General features: G+C 36.0%; 1 protein-coding gene across 3 annotated transcripts in view; it reads right to left on the bottom strand.

Annotated features, from left to right (window-relative positions):
- Window positions 1-1,066: 1,066 nt before the first annotated feature.
- The window catches only part of LOC142348173 (chymotrypsin-like protease CTRL-1), a 36,546-nt gene continuing 10,715 nt past the window's right edge, over window positions 1,067-26,897 (bottom strand). Inside the window, exons 3-7 of one of the 3 annotated variants that reach the window (XM_075399406.1) lie at window positions 18,583-18,673; window positions 14,978-15,051; window positions 13,386-13,507; window positions 2,295-2,441; window positions 1,067-1,310 (exon numbers count right to left, since the gene is read on the bottom strand). In XM_075399406.1, the coding sequence (XP_075255521.1) occupies window positions 1,149-1,310; window positions 2,295-2,441; window positions 13,386-13,507; window positions 14,978-15,051; window positions 18,583-18,673 (596 nt within the window). In that variant the 3' untranslated portion in view covers window positions 1,067-1,148. Of the gene's footprint in view, window positions 1,311-2,294; window positions 2,442-13,385; window positions 13,508-14,977; window positions 15,052-18,582; window positions 18,721-26,897 lie in introns of all 3 variants that reach the window. The other 2 variants (XM_075399408.1, XM_075399407.1) reach the window with 2 other exon arrangements.

Raw genomic sequence — 26,897 nt, 5'->3', positions numbered from 1 at the left:
TTGCCATAGGAAAAATTTAAGGAGGCCACCTAAGCTTCAGACGTTAAAGTTCAATATCCAATATTTTTTAACTTTTTTACTAGGATTATTTGACAGCCAAAAAACTAACAAAAATTTAGAGCTTAAAAAATATCTCAAACTAATTGATTTCGATTTGGTTGAAAAATATGCTTATGCTTTTACTTCTTCTTAATTTGTTTTATAATAACTATTAAGCAACAAGCCTGTCATCTGTGCAGTAAAAACAACTAATCGATTATCTCCTATTCACTGAAACTCAAGAGCAAAAAGTGGTTATTCTCACATTCTCACATTCATTGCAAAATTTTTTTAAACTGGAGTCAGATAAATTTTTGTCAATAAGTTGTGAAATATTGCTAAAGAGGATATTTAGTGAAATCTTTGTTTTTCAGCCAAATATGCTGTTTCTTGGAGAGATAAACCTGTCCTTTACTAACTACTTTTTGCACGCCATTATAAAGGAAAGAATTTGCTCTGAACTCAGAGCGTGAATTTGAGTTGTGAGCAATCAGTGAATTTCATTTGATCATTTCTAAGCCAAAAGCATAAAAGAGCAGTATCAAAATTGAAGACAATTAAAAAAGAAGCAGGCTTGTAAAGGAATACACTCAAAATTTGCGGACAATTTTTTCGTATTATAGTCAAATTCCTCGAAAAACTTATTTATTCTCGTTACGGATGCTTTGAAGTTCAAATTTTAAAACTTTGTTGGATGTGTACCACATAGAAAAGGTTTGAGGCTCTAAATAGAAATTACATCAAACTCGGGGTGAATAGTTGCCAAGATAAAAGTTTTCAACACAAAACGACTGAATCAACGGCGAATTCATTGCATGTGTTTGAAAATTACCGTTTCTCGTGGTAGTATAAAACTTTATAAGAACATTTGAACGCAGAAAACAACTATTTCACCGCTACCAACAGAAATAAGTGTAAAGAAACATTTCAGAGCTAAGAAGAGCTAATTATAGAAACGGATCTCAGAGTAGCAAAACTATATCGAAACACTATATATTCTTATATACTGGAAAAGAGATGCACTAAATTAAGCATCGTCTTGTCAGTCGTCCCAGGTTGCCATTCTTTCAACAGTGGAAAGATTCAAAAGTCGACAAGTGAGTTTGAATCTAAGGTTTCCTGAGAATTTGATCCAAAATCCATTCTCTGTAATAGATGATGCTTGCGAAATAGCTGCTACCATTACACGTGTAACTCTTATTGCTCCGTTGTATAGAGGAATAATGACTGGCGATTCCATACAGACATGCCGGTTCCATGTTGTAACAACTTAGCAACAAGAAATTAGAGAACTGTGCTTTATTTTTGTTTATTAATTATTCTTCATTAATCTGTTTATTCCATTTTGCTACTTATTTTCTTTATTGTCTGCTAAAAATTCTCTTTTAGATAAGTTTGATGAGTGCATGCTTGTTTTTATTTGCTTGCTTTCAGAATTTAACGAGAACGTTTTATTGGTATGATAACTGTGTTCGTTTTAGGACAAGAAAGGCGCATTAAAATTTCCTTAGCAATAAAGGCTTTAGGGAGAACTGCTGTTTCTTATTTCTGCTTAATGAGCTGAAAATAAGTGCGAGCAGATTTTCTGATTTCGAAATTATTGATTCCAAAATTATCTTGGCGAAAAAAAGTAGCTTTAAAAAAATTTTGTTGGAGCATTTAAAATCTTATTTCTATATACGTGTACGAACAGCCTCAGTTGTTTCGTTATGATTAAGAAAAATTGGATTTCTCTGATCATTGACCATTTGAGTTTTTTAAACTTCAACTATTTCATCTAACGGGTCTTCACGTTAATACAAGTCTATTTCGAAAAAACAAAAATGCTCTGATTATGATAATCTTTAGGTAAAAATTCAGCCAATTCTTGACCTTCGATTACTAAAAAATGTACTGAGAAGCGCAACCCTTACAGTTAACCACAATTCAAAATTATCATTTTCTAAAAAAAAACTTTTAAAAATTGTATACTTTCTTATAGGGCATCAAATGTATTGCTTGTCAATAGTGATATTATTATTTGGACTGAAATTCTTTCGAATTGTGACTAATTGTGACAAATTTCAGTAGATTTTTTTGTTTGAGATCAGAGGAATCGACTTTACTTATTCGCGATTTTGTATAGCAAAAAGAAGATTATATGATTTAAATATTTATCCATAAGGTTTCTACTCGGTAGTTTGCGGATAATTTTTGGACCTGCAAGGTATAGAAAAACATTTTTTTAAATCATTTGTTCTCTAATTTCAGTTCCTCATTTTGTACAATGGACCCCCCTCGTCCATGGCGCATATGCTTCCCCCTTCAAATACAGGAGTTGTGCATACCATTCCCTCGGGACATACCACTGGCCCAGAAAAACTGCTGATTGTGTAGAAGGTCGTTTGATAGAGGAGCGTCTCCTGAAACACGCAATGTAAAGATATCTATAATCAAGTCATTAAACTGTGAATGCTATCTTTCAAAGCCGTTCGAAATGTGATTGCAATGCAGATGTACTCTTTTACAGTCCTCGACCTATGAAAAGAGCAAGCTCGTTGTGTAAAAACTGACGTAGACTAAAAACTGGTGAAGAAAGAGCAAGCTCGATCAAAAACTGGTGTGTGGTACACAAGTTGATGCCATCCTCCTTATCCTAATTTTGATTACCATATTTTTTATCTGTTTTGTTAAAGTTATATTTGATTTTGAGCTTCAATTCCTGTTTCCTGTGTCATATTCATATTTGTTATCCTATAATCCTAGTTCATCAATCATTGTCTGATCACAAGTTAAATCTTAATTAATTCAGTTCACTGCAACCTATGTTTGCAAATCCTATTCAACTCGCAAAGTGGAAGGTTGGTCAATTCTTTAATCATATTTGGCATTTTTGTGGTAGACATGTACCAAAAATACCTTATTGATACACCATTTTAGCCATCATTTCGATATTAGTTAAAGTTCAGTTGCCCCCAATATAAAGTTATTGCTCATGTCTACAGTGCTTCTTATTCATACATTGTTCATCTTTTGAAGCTCCACTATTTAGGTCTGTTTACACTTTGTTGTAAATGAAATGCGCAATCACGTCTGGGGTCTTTCTCTAATTCTGTTAATAGAGTTAATCATTCAGATCTGAGCTGTCTTAGTATTCACGTCGACCTCGTCTAAGCACTCCGGGAATTGTTGATGCTGATTCGCATCGAAAATCAGGATTGTCATTCAATTCGCTTGATTCGCGCCGCGAATCAACATTATTTCTTATCTTGCAACAACCGCGAAATAACTAACCACTTTACAGAAATTTGCCAAAGAGCAAGACAAAACTACAAAGCGAAATACAACTCGATCTTCAGTTCATTAGAGCAATGTTAACCAATGAAGCTTTCAACAAGGACACACCACAAATTTTGAAAGTCAAAGTCGGAATTACCCAAATAACACTAATACTCGCTTCAGGTAGCGTCTGCTCAATAGTAACCAATTCTTCGCATTGTCAATCATAACAAAATAGTTACTCATTAAACCATGTAGTCATTCTTCCTAATTTCAATTCACATTTCAGTTAATCTCTTCAAATTGTCAATCTTGAGTCTCAAATCGCAACTTAGGTAATCAGTCAGAACGGTTTGTCCCGCAAACGAAATAATACAAATTAAAATGCTTTTTGCAGAGCAAAAAAACACAAAAAGTTCGGCGAGAGAAGAAATTGGCCTCAAGTTAAATATTAGTTGAGCTCTTAAGCAGCTATAACTCACTGCCTAAACTTCACGGGAAATTTCATCGCAAAAGCAGCAATCAAGAGAGGCAATACAATCGCGAATGAGCTGTCGCAGTCAGCAGCGAACAGGAGATTCCCAACGGAAAACCCTATCGGTCGAGCTTTTTCTTAAAAAAAAACCACCTAAGAACCATTGACGAGGTGTGAGAATATTTGAATCTAAAATATTGTTCTCAAAATTCTTCTCGTAAGAAAACAAAAAGAAGTCAAACTTCCAATTGAACTACTTTTTGAGAAGCCCATAAAGGGTCCAACAGAACTTCAAGATCGAGAAAGAGAAATCAGAAATAAACAAATAACACTTCAGTGGGAATTAAAACGACAAGAAATCTAGAAATTGGATTTGTACAATGGCTCCACGATGACATCTATGACTTAACCTCTCAAAATTTATGGAACATGATGGAAACATCTTTTGTCAGATCGAATAATATCAAGTTTGACCGCTACAATTTCCAGCCATAAAAAAAACCTGGCAAGTCGGTTTCGCATTTTTAGAGTACTCTAAAAAAATGGGCAGGAAGCTCCAATTTTGAAGATTGTTAAGACGATGTAATGCGACATGTTTTAAATTCAAATTTTTGTGATACTGGCATACATCGTGAATTGCTTCTCGATACAGTACAACCCAATGGAGACCGGCTCAAGGCAACGAATATGAAGCGGTTCAAATCATTCAGCAACGATTATCTTCAAGTAACACCCAAAAATATCTTAAATGCAATTATTAATACTTCCCGATTTGATGACGCAATTTCACTATCTTATTTCTCTAAGGTCTGTCGCAAAAAAACTGATAGCTCTAAATTTCCTAACCAAGCAAGAAAATTAGGTAACATTGAGATTGACGCCCAATGTGACAAACTCTAAATAGTGATCAGAACCTCAACGCAAATGGCGACTCGAATTACAGTTCCTCAGCTGACCTCTAGTCCAAATAATATCAGTATGCAGAGAAACGCATCTCAATTTTGCAGAAAATGCCCGCAGTTGCTCAAATCCACAATTATAAAAAACACGGCGATCGTTTAAGGACTCCGTTCATTCTCTTGCAAAACTAAGCCCCAATTGGGCTCAAAATCTTCGCTCATCTAGAATGTCTTGCAAAAGTACCCCGAAATTTCATTGGAAAACACATAAATCAATTTAACGCTACAAAATATAAAGTAGAGGAAACGAGACAAAATTATGATATCAATCCTGATTTAAGAAAAGGCACTTTACGCCAAGACCTTGGGAGCATAATTGTAACAATCAGGATTAGACGGCTGGCAGACTGTTGAATTTGGATTTTTATTCTTGAATGCTGTGGTGGAAAGGTTTAAGATAGATGAGCTCCAAATAATGGGGTAGTTTGGTCTGTTGAACAACTCAAATAATCTGCACTAGAAAGAATTCCAAGCCATTACTTATCTTATAGCTCGCCCTTCTTTTAAAAATGAGAGAACATGCATAAAAATAAAAGAAGGATAGCTTGTCCCCTAACATTTCACTATTGGCCAACTACAAAGCTCAAAAATAAAAATAGCTAGCTGATTAATACTTTGAGCAAAAAGACTAGACTAGACTCAATTAAAGAATTTTGTTTCAAAAAGGCTTAGTTTTGCTGCAGTCGCATCGCCAAATCTTGCTATTGCTCCCATTCTGTTTCTGCTGATCAATTGACTTTAATTCCAATTAGTTATCTCAAATTGCTACACGATTTAACAAATCATTAATGATGTCCAAGTCAGAAGAGTACACATTAAACTAGATCCTAAAAAAACACAAAAAGGCACCTTCAAACGTAGGCCTATGTGATGAAGCCGGCAACCCAGGTTTAGGTCCAGACCCAAATTGAGCTATTATCAGACTTTCCAGACCGAAGTTACATCTGATCAGACCTTCCAGGCCAAAAAGATCTCTGATCAGACTTTCCAGACCAAAATGTCCTCTGATCAGACCGAACCCAGACCACTGTCCAGACTTTAGTGCGCTTATGATCAGACCCAAATTCAGACCATTGTCCATACTATAAACATACTATGATCAGACCATCTTCAGACCATGGTTCAGACTCAATTTCAGACAATTGCCCAGACCTTAAGCAAACTATGATCAGACTCAAGTGCGCTCAAAACAGTCTGATCAGAGAAAGATTTTAATTATGAACAAATCTCTTAATTTTGCTATAATATATTCATTTCACAAAAACTGGTATTTTCAGTATTAAAATCATCTAAGGAAAAACCAATTCTGAATATATTGCTAATGAAAACAAAACCTAACCGTTGAGAAAAAATTTTTATTTACAATACCCCTTAGTTCATATTTCTGACTCAAAGGTTGAACTTAGACAGCTTTCCACAAGAAACGTCGTGGTCTTTATTTAATAAAAATTTCCTCTTGAGGGGACCGGCATTTGCTATCAGCTGGACTCCTTGTTTCTGATCAGAGTCATCAGACTTAGGATGAATCTCTATTCGAAACGTTGCTTTATTGTTGCCTCTTGGCAGAGCCAACATCCCTAAAAAAAAACAAAAAATTGAAAAACTATTGCACTCGAAATCAGACCTTCCAGACCAAATTGACCTCTGATCAGACCCAACCCAGACCATGGTCCAGACTAAAAAGACTATGATAAGACCTTCCAGACCGAATTGACCTCTGATCAGACCGAAATCAGACCATGGTCCAGACTATTGTGCGCTAGAACCGTTTTCCAGACCCTGTTATTTCGGTCTGTTAATACAGGGGTGTGCGCTCGATTGGGTCTGATCATAGCTCAATTTGGCTCTGGACCAAAACCTGGGAACTTTAATGCTGCGATCACAACTACACCTTTGGCACCCGCAACAAACACATCAACTTCAATTGAGAGTACACCAAGGCATTCAATTTTGTGCTACAAAAATCTTCACTAAAACCCTCCGCGCCACTTAACCTTCAAAAGAAGAAGTTTACAAAGAGATTAGAGACTGCGTCCATACAGAAAACAAAGAGAGATGCACGCAAAAATCATCTTACATCCATAGCTGCTGGAAAGATTCGAATGTTGAATTGGGATATCTCTGCGTTGATGACAATAGCCGCGCCAATCTCCATTTAAAATTCTTACGTGGAGCTGAGAGATGAGGGTTGACAGATCGGTTGATAAAAGCGGCCTCAATACACGGTCATCTAGCGATTGGTGCAATAAAAAGACCAATTCAAATAGCCATAAAAAATTCAAGCATGCGTAAGAGAAGCAGCTCAACCAAACTCCAAATAAAAAATCTCAAAAACATTTTTTTCAATTTCCAATAGCCAAAGCACAACCCCGATTACACAATTTGATGTCCATTTTAGACGGAAATCTAATACGCCACATATTGCTGTTTCCAAATTCTATTTTTTTTCTTTTCTTTTTTTGATATGTTATTTTTTCTATTCAGGATTTTTTTTTCTTTTCTTTTTTTTTGATATGTTATTTTTTCTATTCAGGAACAGTACTTATGTACTGTTCTTGATTGGAAAAGTCTAACAAATCAACCAATACAAAAAATTATTTAAATTTTGAAACACCAAGATTTGAATAATTTATAGAAGTGAAAATCTGGGACAAAAGGGAAAGATGTGATTACAATTGAACACTGCCAACGCAGGAGGCCAACAAACGAAAACAAGATGATTCCCAAAGCAATCAAGGTTTGTTCAAGAAGATGAAAAACGAAACTCGGAGTGCCTGGAACTCGGAGTGAGACATCATTGCCCCTCACATTTACCAAAAGGAAGCCAAGGGGAAAACAAACAAGAAAAAGTCTTAAGGGGTTCCTCTTGCCCGGGACTGTATGTCGTAAACACATGCACATACTCTTTAGTTATTGAAGGGCAAGGAAAAGGTCGACCAGACTTTAAGAAATTGCCGGACCGATTTGGAACTGTTTGCCATGCCAATAAAAGCACCGTAGTTCCAACTGGCAAAACAACTGAAGAAAAAATCTAGAAGCACTTAAAAGATGACCGTGGAAAACTTGAAGGCAGCACTAAAATAAAGAGGAGGCAAACGGTAGCCGAAATAAGCTGCACGTCATTAGTTGCTTCATGAAATAATAGAGCACCTCTAGTCTTACTCCCAAGAGAACTGTCCAAAATTGAATTAGTAGCTGCAACAGTGACAAGCCAAGATAAAAGACAAACGACCGAAGCATATACCTACATCACAAATTAGGCTTAAATGAAAGCAGCCAGCGGCGCCAAGCGAGATTGAAACTCAAAAACGATCTTCACCGGAAATTACTGATCAAGATATATCAAACGAATCAACTGCTACATTCCCGACAACTGTCCGGGCAGGTTCGTCCTTTGCACTTTCGCATAGAAAAAGTTGTTATTAGGGAGAAAACCAAGTTATTAGGGAGAAACAGCTACGCGGAAAAAGGAGCATTGTTGCAAAAACACAGGCATTAGCAACGTGAAACCCTTCCCAGCCAGTCACACAGCTTGAGGTTGGCCCTTGCTCCCCTACTCAACCATAACCAATTCTGCTGGACAAATCCCCGAACTATGAGGAAATTTCTATGGCTGTGCTTGAAGCTGAAAAAAACATCCGATTGAGACTGCTGTTAGAAATTTTTAAACTGAAACTCATAAATTTTACTTAATAAAATTTTAGTTATGGTAACCAGCACATATTTTTATAATCTTCTAATAATTTGATAGAATTATTATAAATTATGAAAATTATAAATTTAAAAAATTATATTTTGCTCAACTTTTGGCCGGGGAATCTGATACACACATCGGTAAAACCCTCTCTATTCTTAATTTTGCTGATCTATTCATAATTATTTTGTTATACTTATGTTTGATTTTTACCTTCAATTTTTGTTTCTTCTTTTATGTCCATAACTGGTATTCCTTAAGCCCAATTCATCAATCTTTTTGTGATCACAAGTTATATTAGTTCTTTGTTCTTATTTTGCCTTTTCATTCTTTATTTCAATCCTCCTAATTCTAACACATATTTCAACTGCTTCCTTAAAACCCGCAATCTTGAGTCATAAATAACAAATTAAATAAGCTACCTAAATTGGAACGCTCCTTAAGCAACTAAAATACGCTAAATGATTGTGATTGGTATGGTGTGAAAAAAAGCACGCTCGACCGAAAACTGGTGTGAAAAGAGCATGCTCTACCTAAAACTTACGTGCAAAGAGCATGCTCGAAAAAGATATGGCGTGAAAAGAGCATGCTCGAACAAAATCCGGTGTGAACAGAGCATGCCAGACCAAACTATGTTATCAAAAGTCCAATCTTGATTGTAGTAGTGCAAGAAAATTCGCTACCTTGACTTTAACTTGGCCAGGACCCTATTATTTTAGTCATATTGGCCTGCCCTGCTCCGCCTTTAAAGCCATTTCATTAATTGTTCCCACCCCACTTGTGGGGGGAGGAACTATATGCTCAAATGGGTTTTTTTGTTCAGTCAATTTTTGCCAAACGATAAAATCGTCGTAGAGAAATGTGAGTGTTATCATTTAAAAGCTGGTCAAGCGTAGAATTCAAAATTAAAAAGATTTTTTTGATTTTCGTTTTTTCCGATGAGTTATCGAGGATTGAATTTTTGTGTGAACACAGGATATTTGTTAACTTTTAGTGTAATTTTTCTCCAAATTAAAATATTTTCTTTAAAAACAGTATTTCAAAACTAAATTTCACGCCAAAAATAGACCAATTTTATGTTCCTAATAGACTAAAGATGATAAAAAAGACTTGTTCTGGTCTCATAGGGAAGTTAACTATCAAAAAAAAAATTCGAATTCTATTTGAGAGCTCTTTTTTTATAAACCTTTTCTTTTTTTGATTTTTTAAGTAACCTAGAGACAAGTCACTTTTTATATCGAGGTTCCATTCATAGCCAAACTCCTTTACAGTCAAATGAAGCCCAATGAACAACAAACGTCTTTTTCAGGGAATTGCTTGTGTTCTTTTTGTCTTTGATTCTGAGTTTTCGTATTTTTAAATGAAATTTTGAATTTCTTTTCGAGGTTTCACTATTTTTTGGAGTGCTATGGCATGGATTCATTGACAAACAGTACGATATCTTCCATAATGAGCCTTAGGTGAACATATCTAGTGCTTTGAGGGAACGCTAATGGCTGCTAAGTCTTCAAAAATAATTTTTCGATTTTTTTTGAAAATTAAAGAACCATAAACTTATTATCGTGAATTGTAAGTTTGTCCAGGGGTCACAGCACCCTCTTCCTTCTTCATGCAACCAAATTTTATCTGGTTAGCGGTTTTATCTTCTAACTATTGGTTATATGACTTCAATGACACAAGATTTCAAAAAATTAAAAAAAAATGGATATTTTTGTACCATTGGTTGCTTTTGAAATCTTATTACATTACCCAAATATTGAGAGCTCCCATTGGCTTAAAGAAGCTGTTCAGTGGAGCACAAATAAAGTGTTCATAGCAAAATTGACGGTTTAATTGGCTCCGACACGTTCTTCTCACACTTTTCTTTTGAATTTTTGGTTTTTGTTTTTCTTTTTTGTTGTTTTAACAGTCATAAGACTTCTTGTGAATTCTTATTGATTAACTCTGCGTGACAAACATAAAAGTACTCCCATCGGGGCATCTTTGAAAGTATTTATGGACTTCCGTTGAAAGCTATTGAATTTAATGGCTGTCAAGAATTTAAAAATAATGTTTCGAAAAAATTTTTTAAACACTAACACATGTTAAATTTTTTCGTGAACTGTTAGTCAGTGTTAGTATTGAAAGAACCCATTTTTTTCTACTGCAACTAAAATAATCTGCTAGCGGTTTTATCTCCTAATTATTGCTTATATGACTTCAATGACTGAAGATTTCAATTTTTTTTTAATTTTTGGATATTTTTGTATTATTGTTTACTTTTGAACTCTAATCACATTATCCAAACATTATACATTTTATCTAAATATTTATCTAATTACATTGGCTAAAAGAGGACGTTCAGTGGATCACAGATAAAGTTTTCAGAGAAAAGCTAAGGATTTAGTTGGTTTCGACACCTTCTCCTCGTTCTTTTCTACTGCATTTTGGTTTTTGCCTGTTTTTGTTATTGTTTTCGCAGTCATAAGACTAATTTTGATGTCTTGTTAATCATCTATGCATGAAAAACATTTTTCTTCCCATCGGGATATATTTGAGCGTAGTTATTGAGCTCTGTTGAAAAACTTTGAGTTTAATGGCTGTTAAGAAAATAAAAATGCTTTTTCGAAAATTTTTTTTGAACATTAACTAATCCTAAACTTTTTTTTTCGTGAACTGTTGGTCAATGTCAGTAATATTATAATTCCTTTTATATTCTACTGCAAAAATAATCTGGAGAGCAGTTTCATCTTCTACCTATTAGTTTTAAAACTTCAATACCAGGAGTTTTCATAATTTTGTTTTTATTTTTCTGGTACTCTTTTTATTTTTGGATCCTTTTGAAATCTTATCACATCATCTTACTGCTGATTGTCCCCATTGGTTCATGGAAAAAGGTCAACGGATCATGTATAAAGTTTTCAGTGAAGAACTTATGAACTGAATTGCTTCGACCTTTTCTTCTGGCACTTTTCTACTGAATTTTTTGATTTTGGCCTGTCTCTGTTGTTGTTTTTGCATAATCAATAACTTGTCGTAAGGTTTTCTTCTTGAAATAGGATTGACAAACAAAATTTTTGTGCCATCGAGGCATAATTTAGCGTATTTACTGGCTTCCGCTGAAAGCTAATGTATTTAATTGCGTTGACAATACGTGTTTTTTCGAAAATTTCGTGGCTCTAACGTATTTGTTCATATTTGTTAATTTTTCGAAGTTATATTAATAAAAAGAAGAAATCATTGTCTTCTATAAAACTAATTGAAAATAGAAGAGTTTTTAGTGAAAAATTCAATTTTTAATGCCTTCGACACTTTTCTCGCTCAATTTTTTCTTGAAATTGCTGTTTTTGTTCATTAGGTAGCCGTAAATTGCTGACGGGTCTCATAGGCTTGTAATTCAGGATTGATGTTACCCGAAGCAGTCAGTTTATAGCAAATAACCTTAAAAATTTTGCCAAACAGTTTGAAACATCTTTCAAACTTTTCAGTTTTTGTTGTTCTTTTAGTCAAATTGTAACTTATTTTCATCAATGAGAGGTGCCATCCAATTTCTTGTATTTCAAGAGATAATACATTTTTGGATATTATGTGTCACTGATGTTTTTTTGGTGGACAATATGCGTTTTTCTAAACGTTTATTGGATGGCTAATTTTTGTGTTTCTTTTTCTCTTCTTTCAGAACAATCGCCTAATAACAGATCCCAATGGTTTTCAAATGTGGCCCAAGTAAACTTATATATTCTCTCAGTATATTTCATTCAACTGAATTAGAAGAAAAAACAATTGAAATCAAAATATGTAATTTTCAGATGATAGCTAATAGTTTTAATGGTAGCAACAGTTTGTGTGTTCTCAAATCGTTTGTAATTTTTTGAGTTGCTCTTTAGTTCGTTTTTATGGCTTAGTCTAACCAAAGACAGATTTTTTTGGTTTCGTAATGACTTTTATTAATTTTCAAAGATTATGTAGTTAAAAGCTAATGTTTTTAGGATTTTTGAAATTTCTTGTAAAAAGGTTGATTAATTTTTAAGTTTCGCCTCACTGTTTGTTCTTTTTGTCGACTTGTTACCTTGTCTCATTAAGAAAACTTTCCATCTGCTGTATTGTTAGAAAAAAATTTTTTTCTTAGGTAAGGTTTTATCTGACTGCATTTTGACGTTGTTACTAGGTGCTTTTAAATTTCAACATTCAGTTTTTGCCGTGAAATTTTTGTTTGTGCTAATTTTGTTGTTTGTTTTTTTTTGTCTCTTTGTCTCTTTAATGTCAGATCACGTTGGCGCTGTAATGAGGCAAGGCATTATGTAATTAAATTAGTAGATAGGTTGTGTAACGATTGTTTTAAACTCAAACATCTATTTTTGTTATCTCTTCATTTGGTTGACAATTTAGTCAAAAATGTAGATGAGCTCAGGTCGGAACACCATGTGCGAACGCACATTAACGAGTCGCCTTGTCTAATTCTAGACTAGAGTTGTCAGAAAATTTCAGACAGCTCCGATGTTCAGAACTTCAGCACAGGAATACAGATACAAACTGGTTTGAGCAGAACAGCCTTTATTTGCTCACCTCAGACTTCACATGATGGATGTTGATAAATGACAAAAAGAATGACTGAGAGGCAGACTCGAGAAACGGCTTTTCAAGACAATAAGGACGGCAGCAGAGTCTACTACTTATGCAGTGGTTAGCAGAAGAGTGCTAAGAGTGAAGTAGACCTAATTCTATATTTTGGTAACCAACTCTGTTTTGATGGGAAAACACAGAGGGACAACTCTATTGCAACACAACTAAAATAATATGCTGGAGCAGGAGGGGGGGGGGGGGGGGTACAATGGAAAAAATCAAATTGTCTTTCTTCGGAGGACTGCAAGATGACTATTTCTGAGTATTAGCCACATATTACTGAAAAAAATTCCCTGTTTCTGATTGGTCAGGAATTTCACACGAAAGAAAAAAATTTCGTCAGGTTCTCCTGGCTTACCTGTAATCTATCGGGATACAACTCTACATCCTTTGCAGAAGAGAAAGATCCCATTCCGCAGGTCGCGAGGGCAGTCGTTGACATTCTGCTACTAGTCGTTGTATTGCTGCACAATGAGATGCATGTAACAGTCGGTCGTTTTTACACCCCGGGTCGAGATACTCTCAAAGAACCTCAGTGGGCAAATTTTAAAACAATTTTTAAAACAAAAAAAAAATAGCAGAAGATAGAAATTTTAGCAAGTTGTGTTTAGAGAGAAAAGAAACTGATATCTATACCCGGGTCGAGAAAAAATCCGGAAAATATGTAAGATAAGCGGCGGAAAGTTGGTTTTTTCACCGCAAATTTCGTACAAAATTTTGCGGTGAAATGCAGTGAATGCGGTGAATTTATGTAAGATCACCGCTAGAGTAAGCGGTGATCTTACAAAAATTCACCACAATTCTTCGCTAAAATATGTAATTTCACCGCTAATATTCTATAGAATCCTGTAACGACTTTCAGCAAAATTTCGAAAACTTCATTCTCGATAACCATAACCGGGTTGACCACTATAAATGTTCCTTGAAAATCATTCGTAAGGCATGTATGTTTGTATGGCTTTTTTGATACCATCTATAAGACCATAAAAAACATAAAAAGATTATCTCAAATGACGTCTTTTGGGCCATGTAGTACAACAAATTTAATTTTCTATGATGTCCTGGATACTGTATCCGATACAAAAGACTTTTATGGACCATCCAAAATCATGAAACTTTTTTTGTGCAACATCATTTCTTTACTCAAAAGTGCTTTTCATGAGATCTTATTGGGTTTTTAAACAAGAAAAATGGAGATCCAAAAATTTTTCATTGAAAAAAATGTTTCTATTGTGTTTTAAATGGTTCTTGAATATCATATATCTAACCATACACTATTCTTAATAATCAAAACCGTGTCTTTTTATGGCTTAGTGCATAACGTGCCGCCGACTTAACGAAAGGCCGAACCCTAAATTTTTCTTGAGAACCTCGAGAAACTTGAGATTCTCGAGATTCTTGAGAAAATTGAGAAACTATTACTGACCATAAAAAGTTCTTAGAAAACAAAAACCCTACCATGAATGGTTCCTGAAAAGAATATATATGACCATAAATGGTTCTTGGAAACTCAAAGCAAAACCATAATTGAAATTATTGGTTCTTTCTGTTTGCCGCTTGTTCCCTATCAAACGCGTATGGAATCTTTAAACAATAAATAAATCTTTTATGGTTCGTAATGACCATCCATAGCAAGAACATACAAAAAATTTTGGCCCTTCTTGGATGGAACCATTTATGGTTATGCCCATGGTTCTCAAGAACCATTTTTGGAATTGTTTATATTTTCAAAGAAGGGTCAACCCGGGCAGTCAGTGTTGAGAGTTTTCATATTAGAGACAGAGATTTATGTCGAAATCTTTCGAAAAGATACGCTCGAAAGAGTTGATTGTGTGTCAAAAAAGCGCCAGAGAATGCTGAAATTTAAATAGTTATGTTTTTTGCCAATTTCTTACATATATTCGGCTTATTTTATGGTCTGGTACCATTATCTTCTGTTGTTTTTCTTACCTCCACCCGGGATGGGTAGCTTTGTTTTTAGCAGCGCCAAATTGTTGCTAGCAGTCACATAATTAATATTGAAACTGAAAAACACATAACAACTAGGAGTCTCTTTAAATGAAGGTAACACACAAATAAGGGACGAACAGTATACCTTTGCTTTTTTGATATTTAATGAGGGAACAGTCTTAATTACAGATCCATGGTAAGCTGTTGTGCCCCCTCAATCCCCTCGCGTTATAACTAATGACCCTTTATAAAGCACGTTACTTTATACGCTATACCTCGTAAAGAATTGTAAAAACACTGTATAGAACGCTACAGCATAACCAATCGGGAATCTTTTCCGTTTGTACCCTCAGCTTAGTAGGTGCATATTTGCCCCAGTGCATAAAAAGGCATGTGCTCTGTAATTGGTCGTTGTAATGTACTGGGAGAGCGCCAAACAAAAAGATCCGAAAACGCATATGTGTTGTAAATGTCTGCACCAACAACTTTTGCGCCCCTTGTCTAGCAATTTAGGTGGGGGGGGGGGGGGGGTAAACGAGAGAAAGAGCATGTATTTAAAAACACTGGGCTCTGATTGAATAAAAAAGTAGAGCAGAAATAGACCAGAACATTGACAAGAATCAGTTTTTTTCTTTAAATTTTTACATCTGTCTTAAATTTTGTTTAGGAAATTCTATTTTCAAACTGTAATGAACAATTGCGTCCATCTTAACGAATTATTGATGGTTCTGTTTCAAAGTTCTTCGGGGCTTTGAGTTATAGCGGTATCAAAATTCTATTCCGAAAAATAGAAACATAAATTGGATTCTATAGAGCTTTAAAATCCAATTTGTTGTTCTTGGTAAAATACTTCTTCATTTAGAGCGTATCTAAATGTTGTAAGTTTTTATAAAAAAGATCACATAAAAAACAATTGTAGTAAAAAATAATCAATTATTGGAGATTCTATCGAAAAATTCCTGGTTTTTTAATTTTACAAGTTCCTTTAAAGATTCCGCTAATGTACTGCAATACTAACAATTGTTTTACAATACTAAGAAAAACGCTTTTTTGAAAAATATATTACGCTTTTGACAGATATCTCAACAAAAAGGGGAGGCTATCAGAATATTAAATTACAATTTAGGCGGTATAAGTTTTTTAGCATGAAATACCAATATAATACCTAACATATCTGTTAGGTAGAATTATTCCAAAATAATTTTAAGACAAGAAAAAGTTATATACCCTTAACTTCATAAAACAATTTAAATAATTTTTTCGATCAGTTTTGCGAAGATATGTCACCTGTTTGAAAAATAATGAGAGATTGTAACTAAAGTACGCAATTAGGTTCATCAGTGACTTTGTTTTTGTCAGCGCCGTTTCAACCAACAGATCTGCATTTTGCCGAGCAAATTAACGAAAACAAATTACAGGAAGTTGTTTTTTCGCAGTTAATTTGCCTCCTTCAGACTATTATTGATTTAAAACTGCATCTTTATTTCAGAGAAGTTTCTTTGGATTTTCGTTTATTTAATTTTATTCAAATCTAATTTTTTCGTCAGAAATATATATTTCTGCTAATCTGAAGTCGCAAAGAATAAAATTTTTTTGAAAATGAATCTCCAACAACGACGTAAAAACGGAATCTTAGGAAACAAAGTTGGCAAAATTTGTGCCGGCTAGCATTTGCTTCTGACCAGAACTTGAATTTGAATTCTCCGCCTTGCTTATAGATTCATTGTGAGGCCAGTTGATTGCACCCCCCCAAGGAAAAATTACTTCAATCCAGGCTGAGAACCGGACCCTTGCGGCTTCCGATCAGGTCTCCTAGATGAAATAGTGATCTATAATGGCAACTTCCCAGACTGAAGTGGTTCCTAATGAGACTACTCAGTGCTCGAAAATTAGTGTATGCTTGGAATGCGCTTGACACCACCTCTGAGAAGATAATCTCAAAAAAGTGACCACTGATGAGATAAGTTCCATACTATTGCTTAGACTTTCGTGCGCCTAACTTTATCTCTGATCAGTCTAATTAATTTTTTTGATCAACAAAAAATGACATTCTACATAAAATTTGATTTTGCGAATCAATTTTTCGTTAAATGGTTTATTAATGGTTTCTTCTTGTTAAAAATGGTGAACAGACAAAATAACAGTCCCGGACAAAACAATCCTGATTAGCAAAAGATCGCGAGACAAAAGAGTCTCAGACAAAAAACTCAAAACTAAAAACAGAAACAAACATTCGCAAACCAATTAACAAAGATATTCCTAAAGTTTTTCATTTGTAATCTAACAATTACTAAGCTGATTTCATCATAGTTTTTGCCAAAATATGAACTTTGGAACAAGTTTTTGGTGTAATCCTAATTCATATCAGTTAAAAACAATGCATTCAGAATGTTTGTTGTTGGCAGATGATATTTACATTTAATTCGTTATTTATTCGGGACTATTTTGTCTGGCACTTTCTCTGCCTTTCTTGAAATATTTTGTCGTGGACTTTTCGGTCTGGGAATAATTTGCAATTTGGGACTGCTTTGTCTGGAACTGTTTTGTCTGGACACGTTGCAAATATTTAAGACTCGATGTTATTCTTCTTGTTAACTAATTCCTGCTTTTCCGCTTTTTTGGACAAAATCAAAGCCTTAAAACAGCGACAGAGGACGACAGTAAAGTGATTGATCCTTGTTCCTCTGATCACGCTATACATCACTTGAAACCACTATGATCAGAATTTCATGCCTTTGAAGTCTGTTATGAGCAGACTTCCTTGCCCATTGAACAAACGACGTTGAAATTTTCGTGCGCTTTGAACCAACTACGATGAGACCTCCCGGAAATTTCAGCCAACTATGATCAGGCGTTCGTGCGCCTGAAAACTGTCCTAGACGATGCAATTCGAGCGCACGCTGCGCAGGTTTGCACTCCTAGGTGGTCTGATCACAGGTCACTTCGGTTTTAATACGCAAACCGTTATTGATCGATAGTTGCTATTTAGTTCCATGATTAACTTCGTCATTAAGTAAGTTCCCAGGTTGAAGTGGCAGACGGAAGTGACCTCAGATCAGACCCAAGTCTAACGCACACTTTGTGTTCTCAGACCAAAATTACAGGGTCTGGGATCTGGTTCGAGCGCACAATAGTATGATCAGAGTTTGCTTCGGTCTAGCACGGTCTGATTAGAGGTCAGGTCCGGATGACACCTCAACTTGGGATATGACTCCCGACGATACGCACTTTCAGTTAAAGAGTAGTTAAATACCGCGCGCCAGTAAATTATTAAAATATTATATAATACCGTAAATTATTAAAATTTTATTATAAATTACATTATATCAAAAACATTATATATCATATAATTTACTGAAAAGATTTTATATTAAATAACTATTATTATATAATGATTATATAAACAAAATATTATGTATTATATAAATTACAGAAAGTTATTGAAACTTGATGTATTATATCGATTACATTATCATGTCAAAAACATGGCACGGGGCGTGCAAACCACATGAAAGTACTTAACTGCGAGGGTTGGGGCCTGCACAAACGTAAAATGTCCCGCAGCTGATATATATTCCATATCTGTTAGGGTTGAATTTACTCACGTGGGAACCAACACGAAGTCTTCAATCTCGTAAGCTTCCAATGTAGAATCATTGCGCGAAAAGTCACCAACATCTAATCTGAGATCTTCAACTGAAAAGATATCTCTATTTAGTAGCATCACGATATGTTATCAACACCTGAAAAATTTTAAAATCATAAAGGTCACTGTATAAACATTAAAAAATAATTAGTAAACTTTGGTAGCGTTGTAACTGTATTCTCTCCCCCCCCCCCCCCCCCCAGACCATCACCACCACACCTCCAATCTATAACGATATAAAATTGTTGACAAAACAGACAATTTCAACGCTAAAAAAATAGTCAACCAATTCCACATGCGCCAGATTGTTTTGCCAGATTGTTCAAGGTTCCGGCAAAAGTATACATATTTAAACCAAAGTCTTGCGGAATTCTTATAAGATCTTCGCGGGCCGAGGATTTTAACTAAAAATAACGGGGAAATTCGTGTATAGAGTGTAAAAAAAATTACATCGTTTTTGCCCCGCTTATTAAGGGTGGCCAAAGTGTAATTCAAAGGTGTAACTTTAAGATTTTAAGGTGGAATAAGAGTGGATTCACTCGTTTTTACACTCTTTGCGTTACACCAATAAATCTATTTGTTACACTATTTCGATTACACCGATACAACTTCCTTTTATACTCTTCTGACTACATCCTTGAAACTAATTATTACACTCTTTTGATTCCATCATTAAAACTGTTTGTTACACTTTTTTTATTACAACAATACATCTTCTTTTCAAAATCTTTTATAATATCTTTTATCGTTTTTCTATCCTTCACACCAAAAAATTACACATTAAAAGGGAACTCCACCTTTAGTAGGCCGGGCACTAGCGGTGTAAAAAGACTATTTTCACACTCTTTACACTCTTTTCTCTTTTGGTTCTTGAAGATTACAGGCGAATTTAATTAAAAAATGACGGAAAAATGTCTTAGTTGAATTTTTAATTAACTTTTTGAAATCTTTCCATTAATGAAAAGTTTAGGTTATATGTTTAGGTTATACCACCCTCCTTCTTTTTTTTCGGACTCTGGATCAGCAGTGGCGAAGTAACAAAATTCTTAAAGGAGAATTTAGCAGAACATAATAAGTTAAAACAAGCTGTCTGAAAATGCTCTCTCCAAAGTATAGCTAACGTATGGTCGGAAAAGTCTCACAGTCAATTTGAAAACCAAATTTTTGAGATTTTCCAGTACAACAAGTTTTTTGACGCTCCTCAATTTTCATTCCGCTCAAGGGACCGGTAGTGGCAAAGTTACATAAAATAAATATGAAAGAAGCGAGCGGAGCACTAGGTAAAAAAATCCTGGCACAAAAAAACCTGGCGCTCTCTCCAAAACAGATTAAATTGAAACTTTGGACAATACGCTTGTTAAGGAACCAAAGAAATGGTTTTCCTTTTTTAGTTAATTCAATATTATGCTTCTCCTTTAACTTTAGTTCTATTTGCTTTGTATATAAACTCTGAAATATGAACATCTATTTGCTCAATATACTCAATAAAATTTAAAAGAAGGGAAAAGTGAAATTGTGGTACACTAGAATGATTCACTAGAATGAAATAATTGCATATTCTGAGCTCTTTATCTGCGCCACTGTAATGACGTGGCGCCAAAAAGTACAGAAAAAAATTGTCATCGTGAGCTGCAATTTTTTTACAGCTTGACCCAGGAAGCTTGGCGCCCAATGAATATAAAAATTGGACAACAAAACAGTGCAGTTTTATCGTATTTCTAAGAGTGTAGTACTTACTTAAAGTTTTTAAAGTACTTACTTAATATAATGTTTTTCTAGGTGTGTAGTTTCTTCAAAACTGTAGTGTAATTCTTAGACTGTAATTTCTTTCAGATAAAACTCCTCTAATCTTTTTCCTACTTAGGTTTCGACCAAAGAGTAGCGATAAGTATTTTTTAAAGTGTAATATGAGTGAAGTAAAGACATCCAAGAGTGGAGTAAAGACTGTAAAATTGGAAAAAAAAGTTTAAGGTCCTCAAAATTACACTCTTACACAATTTTCCCCGCTTGTTAAGAATGGAAATTACTTGACACCCTTACTATCGCGTAAAATTGGTGGCATACGGGTGGACGCCCCGGCCTGGGAGATACCAGTCTTTAGGTAATACTGACTATTGTAAGTTAGGCGTCTATATAAAGCTGATGAAAAACAGACCATCGAACAATCTCTTTGCCAAATCACAAGCGCGCTTCGAAATCTTATTATAAACGTAAGGTCGTAATATCGTAACACAAATAAAGTAACACAATGCCATTAGTAAAGATCACTAGCATTGAGGAGAAGTTATTTCGATGAAAAAGACTTTTTGATGCTACTCTAGCACTAATCAGTCTATTGTGATATCTACAATGACAGCCGTTCATCATTTTGCAGAAGAAAGTGACAAAACAAAAAATGCCAAGAACATATTGGCTTTTTTGATAAGATGTTGATTAAGTTCATTGAAATTATGTTTTTTGCACAATAACATTATGTTATTTGCACTTAATGAATTCATAGCGGCTAAGAAAATTGATGCTTTGGTATATCGCGTTTTCTTTTTTTTGCAATTTTTTTGAGCCCACTACGTTAATTAGAACGGGTTTTAAGTGTACTTTTAATAATCGATTTATATCGGCTAGGAAAATTGATGCTTTGGTATATCTTGTTTCCATTTGCTTAAATCATAACATCCTCAGGAACGAACAGGCGCTCAGAGGAGTGAACGCCTGGAAGTGCGCAAGACGGAGGAGCGTGCGACCCTGCAAGAACCGTAACTGAGTTCATTGATCCGAGCAGTAGGGTATTAATCCCAAGATGTGTCCTCGTCATCTTTCCGAACCAGATCACCGGTCTTTATGTGTTGCTCAACAGGCGTCTGCAATTTAGAACGTCGATTCATTGCCAGTACATGCTCTTTGATCGAACGTGATCAAAAATCGTTAGTGTACGATTGTGCGCGCGCTTACTGCTTGCGGTGATCCAACAAATCAACGGAAACGATTGAGGGAATTGCGGATGATTAGTTGCCAAGTAAAAAAATTAAATGTTTGAGCGCCTAGGTTGGACGGTTAACGTAAATGAATTAGGTACTTGATCGACAAGACAAATCAATAGCTTAAAATTTATCACTGAGGCGCAAGCGAACCTTTTTAAAGATGTTGTACAATGCGCGATCGAAATTCTAAACGGTCTCAGTCACTACCAGACACTACGTTGGTGTGACGCGTTGGGTGGATGCAACATTTTTATTATGGGCAAGTTTACCAGAAAGTCCTCCTTTGTGTTTATCATGTTTTGTCCTTCATTATACTCACGGAGCTTGTTCTGCGCTCCAACGAAGCTGTTGCCAATATCAGTTCAAACTTTGCTAGCATTCCTTGATGAGAGACAAAACAGACCAACAACAATACGCCAGCACTAGTGTCTATGGAAGGTGAAGTTTTTTATGGACAGGACAAGAGTGCAATCAAAATAAGATGGGTCACCGCCTCTTCTGGGTAGCCCGACAAATGGTGAAAAAATTGCGTCAATTGATGGACCCGTGTGTTGATGAATATATGCGACTGGAGTGCAAGCCTTTCTATAGGGAGTTCAGTCATGCTTGATTGAATGGAAGCTCCTACAGGAGACTTCCTACAGATCAAATTAATGATGACTAGTGGGAAACGTAATTCAAGAGTGGCACAACGTTGTGTTTTAGTCCGCAGATGGTCAGCGTCTTGGTGGTCAGTTTTCACGTGGTATAAGAAAATAAAAAACTGTGAATTTTGCGGCCTGCGTGAAAAATGATTCGTTGCCCTACGCTTAGATCACAGCCATCTTTTAGCCTTTTTTTTCAACCTGCTGATTGGAATAGACCGCATGGTCCGACAAAAAGAGAAAAATGAGCAACATAACTACTCCGCTTGACAGAATAATTGTCGTATAAACATTTTTTTGGTTATGAAAGAATCTCCTCGAACGAGATGTTGAAGATTCCGTTCAGCTTCATAAAGCTCTGTGGCGTCTACTATACTATCATCAGCATTACGGCAGCATTCTTGCGTGAGTAACAACCGAGTGTGTACTCTGTTATCAGTAGCGATTTTTGATAAGAACTGATCTTTTCGAAAGCAAATAGCTGCCAGGGTGGTTCCTTAGTTGACATAGTTACGCAATCATTGAAGTGTTGGTTTAGTCAACTTCTTTAGCAACGATTGACTTTTTAAAAAAAACTCATCGCTCGTTTCGAATGGGAATTGCTTGTTTCACGCATTATTTAATTGAAAAATCTCATCGGACTCACAAATTACGGGGTCTGCTTGCCTATAGCTTGAGCCACAGTGGTTCTTTTCTTTTCGTCCACGCTAGTTCTAAGATCGTTTTGCAGTGGACAATGGAAGCTTGCTTATAGAATTAGGCCATTGCAAGACTGTAGTGCTCTCGGTCCAATTGAAAACCATCTTGATGTTCAATGAAAAAGCTCGCCAGATTCCAGTTCCAGCATCAGAAGTGTCATCGCCTTCATAGGTGCCACACAGCTTTTTATCGACAAAATGCATGCTTCGTTTGAGGCTCACCCTAAATAGCCACCTGAGATTGAAACAACCCAATACATTAAAAACTTCTGGCGATCTAATCATGTGTTATTCAGGTGTTTGAAGTTTCTCGAAAAAAATAGCTCCTCGGTAAAATGATTTGGGCGAGCGTGGGCAACTGCACACTTCCCTAGATACACTGAGAGTCCACTCCGAGAAATTCAACGAATCCAAGTAATTGTCCAAGTGGAACTTTTCTAAGACGGCTTTGGTTGCTTCCAAAAACTGACTAATATCATTTGGGGATTTTCGTTGTTATGAAAAATCTGCACAATGGGTCAAATAATTTGCTTCACGTATTTGGCGCGTGAATTGATAAACTACAATTTTTGTTGTCGGTTCATCACAGTTTTTGCTGGTCACTGTCAGTTGGACCAAACTCTAAGGCCAAATCTGCGATATCTGTTGACGCGGCAAAATGATTCGCAGGTAATGAGGTAGAATATTGATTAAACACCAGGTTTTAGAGCAAGCCGGGATCAGTGGTCAGACATTTTTTTCAAAGAGATGCCGTGAATTTTTTGCACCATTTAGTGCCGTATGCGCCTGCCCCAGTTCGCACGGTTAAGTTACTGGATATGGTGGTAGGTGCCACTCTCTATCTGACTGCCTTACGATCACGTGAGCATCAGAGACTGTACTCGCGTAACCTTTCTCAAGGTGTTCACAGATGGTCCTCAAATAACTCTCTTTCAATTCTGTTCCTACCGAGAGCCGTTTTTTGAGGGCATTAGGCTGTACCAATAATTTTAAGTACTAACTTGCTATTACTTTTGGCCCACTGGATACGGAAACCGTACCTTTGGCTATTATGAAATTGTTGTTTCAAGAAATCCAAGCGCGCGAGTTCTTGCTGTGTGTCGGTGTTCATCTTGTTTGTAAACGCCGTACAAGTTCATATCAAGACAAGACGTAAATAAAAAATAGGTTCAAAATAACATTGGCTTTAGAAAAATGTTGAGACTGGATTTGAAATTGACGGAATAGAACCACTGGAAATCCAAATCATGCGCAAGGAAACAACAAACGGTGATCGTTTTTTGTCCTCTGAAAGGTACTCTAATGGACGAATCGCATGGTTGATCTCGTGTCCAAAAAATATCTGTATATCTGTAGCTATCTTGAGTTGGATATAACATAATTGGTATACGAACCATTATTTCCTAGATGCCCGTTTAGTTTTCCTCTTCACACGGAGACATACAAAGAATGCTTCAATTTCTTGATCTTTACATGTGGTCACAATCAATTAAAACAATTTTCTGTCAATGAATTATCTCTTTCTAAACCTTTGATGGTCAGTCTAAATGTGGTACACCTCAATCCGAGTCTAACAACAAGACTATTCCACATCCAAAAGCTCCGTGAGTTTATTGCGGGCGGGATTGCATAAAACAACGCCGTAGTATTGTTATTAAAAAAGTTCAATTTTTTCAGTTCCGTCAGCTGATTGATGCCAAAGAAGACAAAGTGGTCATCATTCTTGGTAGCCGTTAGCCTGCAGGTGGTTTACTAACACCAGCATTTGACTTCGGATTATTGATATTGTTGTTTGTTAAAGATTTAACTGGAGAAAAACTTCCTTCTCCGTAGAATGGGATGTTTTTTTATCTGTTGCAACCGTTTTTGCTACAATTACGACAACTTTTTAACCACCTGAACAAGCATTTATGATGCTAACAAGGAGAAAACAAAACTTGGCCCAGACACAACGTCGGCTCGCTGAGTGGGAGGGTTTTCTGCAGAGACACATCCACACAGCCGATAGCGGCCATCTTATGTAAAATAGCTAGCGGTTGCTGTTGATGCCGAACTCGTTTAAAGCTTCAGATCACCTTCTGTTGCATATATGCAGCAGATTCCCCGACCCAATTCTTGTTGGTGTTACTGAGTTGGTGATATGCATAGTCTTTTTAGCGAGGTATTTTTTAAACTTCTGCCCTTTTTAGCGTGGCATATTGTGAGGGTCTTAATGAATGTCGGTTTCAAACAAGCAGTTGGAGTCTGGGAGTTAATAGAGCTTGAAAAAGGACCATATCCTTCATGCAAATCTAACGGCTTGCAACTGTACTGGAAAAAAAATTCCATTCGGGTAATGAATCATTCATCTTGCTGGCAATCATGTCAACCAATGCATTATTAACAATTGAGTATTCCAGTGTCTGGTTTGGAAGACGTGAGATTCAGTAGTCCCCGGCACAAAAGCATAGGAGCAGTTTGGACGTAAATTGAGAGAAATATTGGCCTGACGCAAGGCGTTGCTATGTCGGCTGTCGTACTCAAGAGGTTACAGGGGAGGCTACAGATTGCTGCGTTGTTGTCATCAACAATTTGTCGTGCAGCTTTCACCAAATAGAATAGTTGATGACGTATTGGCGGTGCCGGGTGGTATTGCCGACTGGCTAATGTTGTAAACGGCTCCAATATTTGTTCCCTGACAGGCGTTTGGAGGATTGTTCTTTGAGCAAACATCAAGAATTTGAGTCAATTTTGAAGCTACTTGGGACCTTTGGGTCCGTGGGGCACAATTATTGGTGTGCTGCAGGAGAACGGACACTGTTTTGATGTGGGTTACTTAAAACCTGTAGATAAGTCGTTGCTCCCAAAGCAGGCGGAAACACGTGTAGTTGGGGACTAGCTATTTGATGAGGCGGTATTAACTGGCCAAAAAGTGGGTACTACGGTGGTTGAGGGCCACTATGCTTGAAGTTTTTTATGGGTTTGTACTCAAACCATAAGTAATTGTCAGATTGCTGTAGTTGAACATGGAGTTAAGCCCGATACAGTGCTTTTTGCTGCGCAACAGAAACTGCCACACCTGGCAGCGTGTACTGGGACAATTTTTCGATATGGTTATAGTAACTGGCAACATTACTTAAGATTTCAGTTTGCAGTGGATCAAAGTTTTTGTTATAGTTAGAGTTCACAGAGAGGAGTGATGGAAGTTGTGAAGCATGTTTTTGCTTAAACTGTGGCCTGCAGTTGTTTGATAGAATTTTTTTCTGGAGAGTTTTTAGGCAAAGGATTGCTAGTCTTTGAAAACGATAATTGGTTCACTTGTGGCAGTTAGTGTATCCCGAGAGAAAACGAATTTACATAACCATAAACAAATTTGTGGCTTTCAACTGATCTTCTGAATTTATTTTTTTTTCACTTGATTGATGACTAAGCAATGGAAATTATCCATCATTTTGGCCTTTTTTAGTGTAGCTGAAGCAACACTTGCTCTCCTTCCCCAGCCTCATCGCGCTTGAACTCGCCATGCAAATTTTTTTTTCACGCAGGCTAGACATAGTTGACGACGTTCGCTTTTTACAGAAAAACCTCCGAAGTGATGACATCGCATACAGTTTCCTGGTCAGGAATTTCTTGAATATAGTTTCTAGCCGCAGGTAAATTTTCATCAATGTCCTTAGTTTTGTCGTCTAACCACTGCTCAACAACAGGATAAATAGGGATTCTCAGAAATACCGGCGAAATCTAAACGTTCCTTTTTCTTCTTCACCAGCTCACTGAGGACATCCTTCGTTCTATTAAAATCATCAATTTTGAACTTCCTGTCTTGACAACTTATGGCGTCAATTTTAACCCTTAGATTTTTTGCGTGAGCCGAACTCAAGTTTAGGTCTCTCACTAGAGTGCTTCATGAGTTTTCTAGAAGATCAGTCATGATCTTGAAAAAACTGATATCTCATTTCAAAAAAACATCTGAAC

Source organism: Convolutriloba macropyga, chromosome 10 (assembly GCF_964194025.1).
Source record: "Convolutriloba macropyga chromosome 10, txConMacr16.3, whole genome shotgun sequence".
NCBI classification, from domain to species: Eukaryota; Metazoa; Xenacoelomorpha; order Acoela; family Convolutidae; genus Convolutriloba; species Convolutriloba macropyga.
This window is presented reverse-complemented; position numbering and strand designations above follow the sequence as displayed.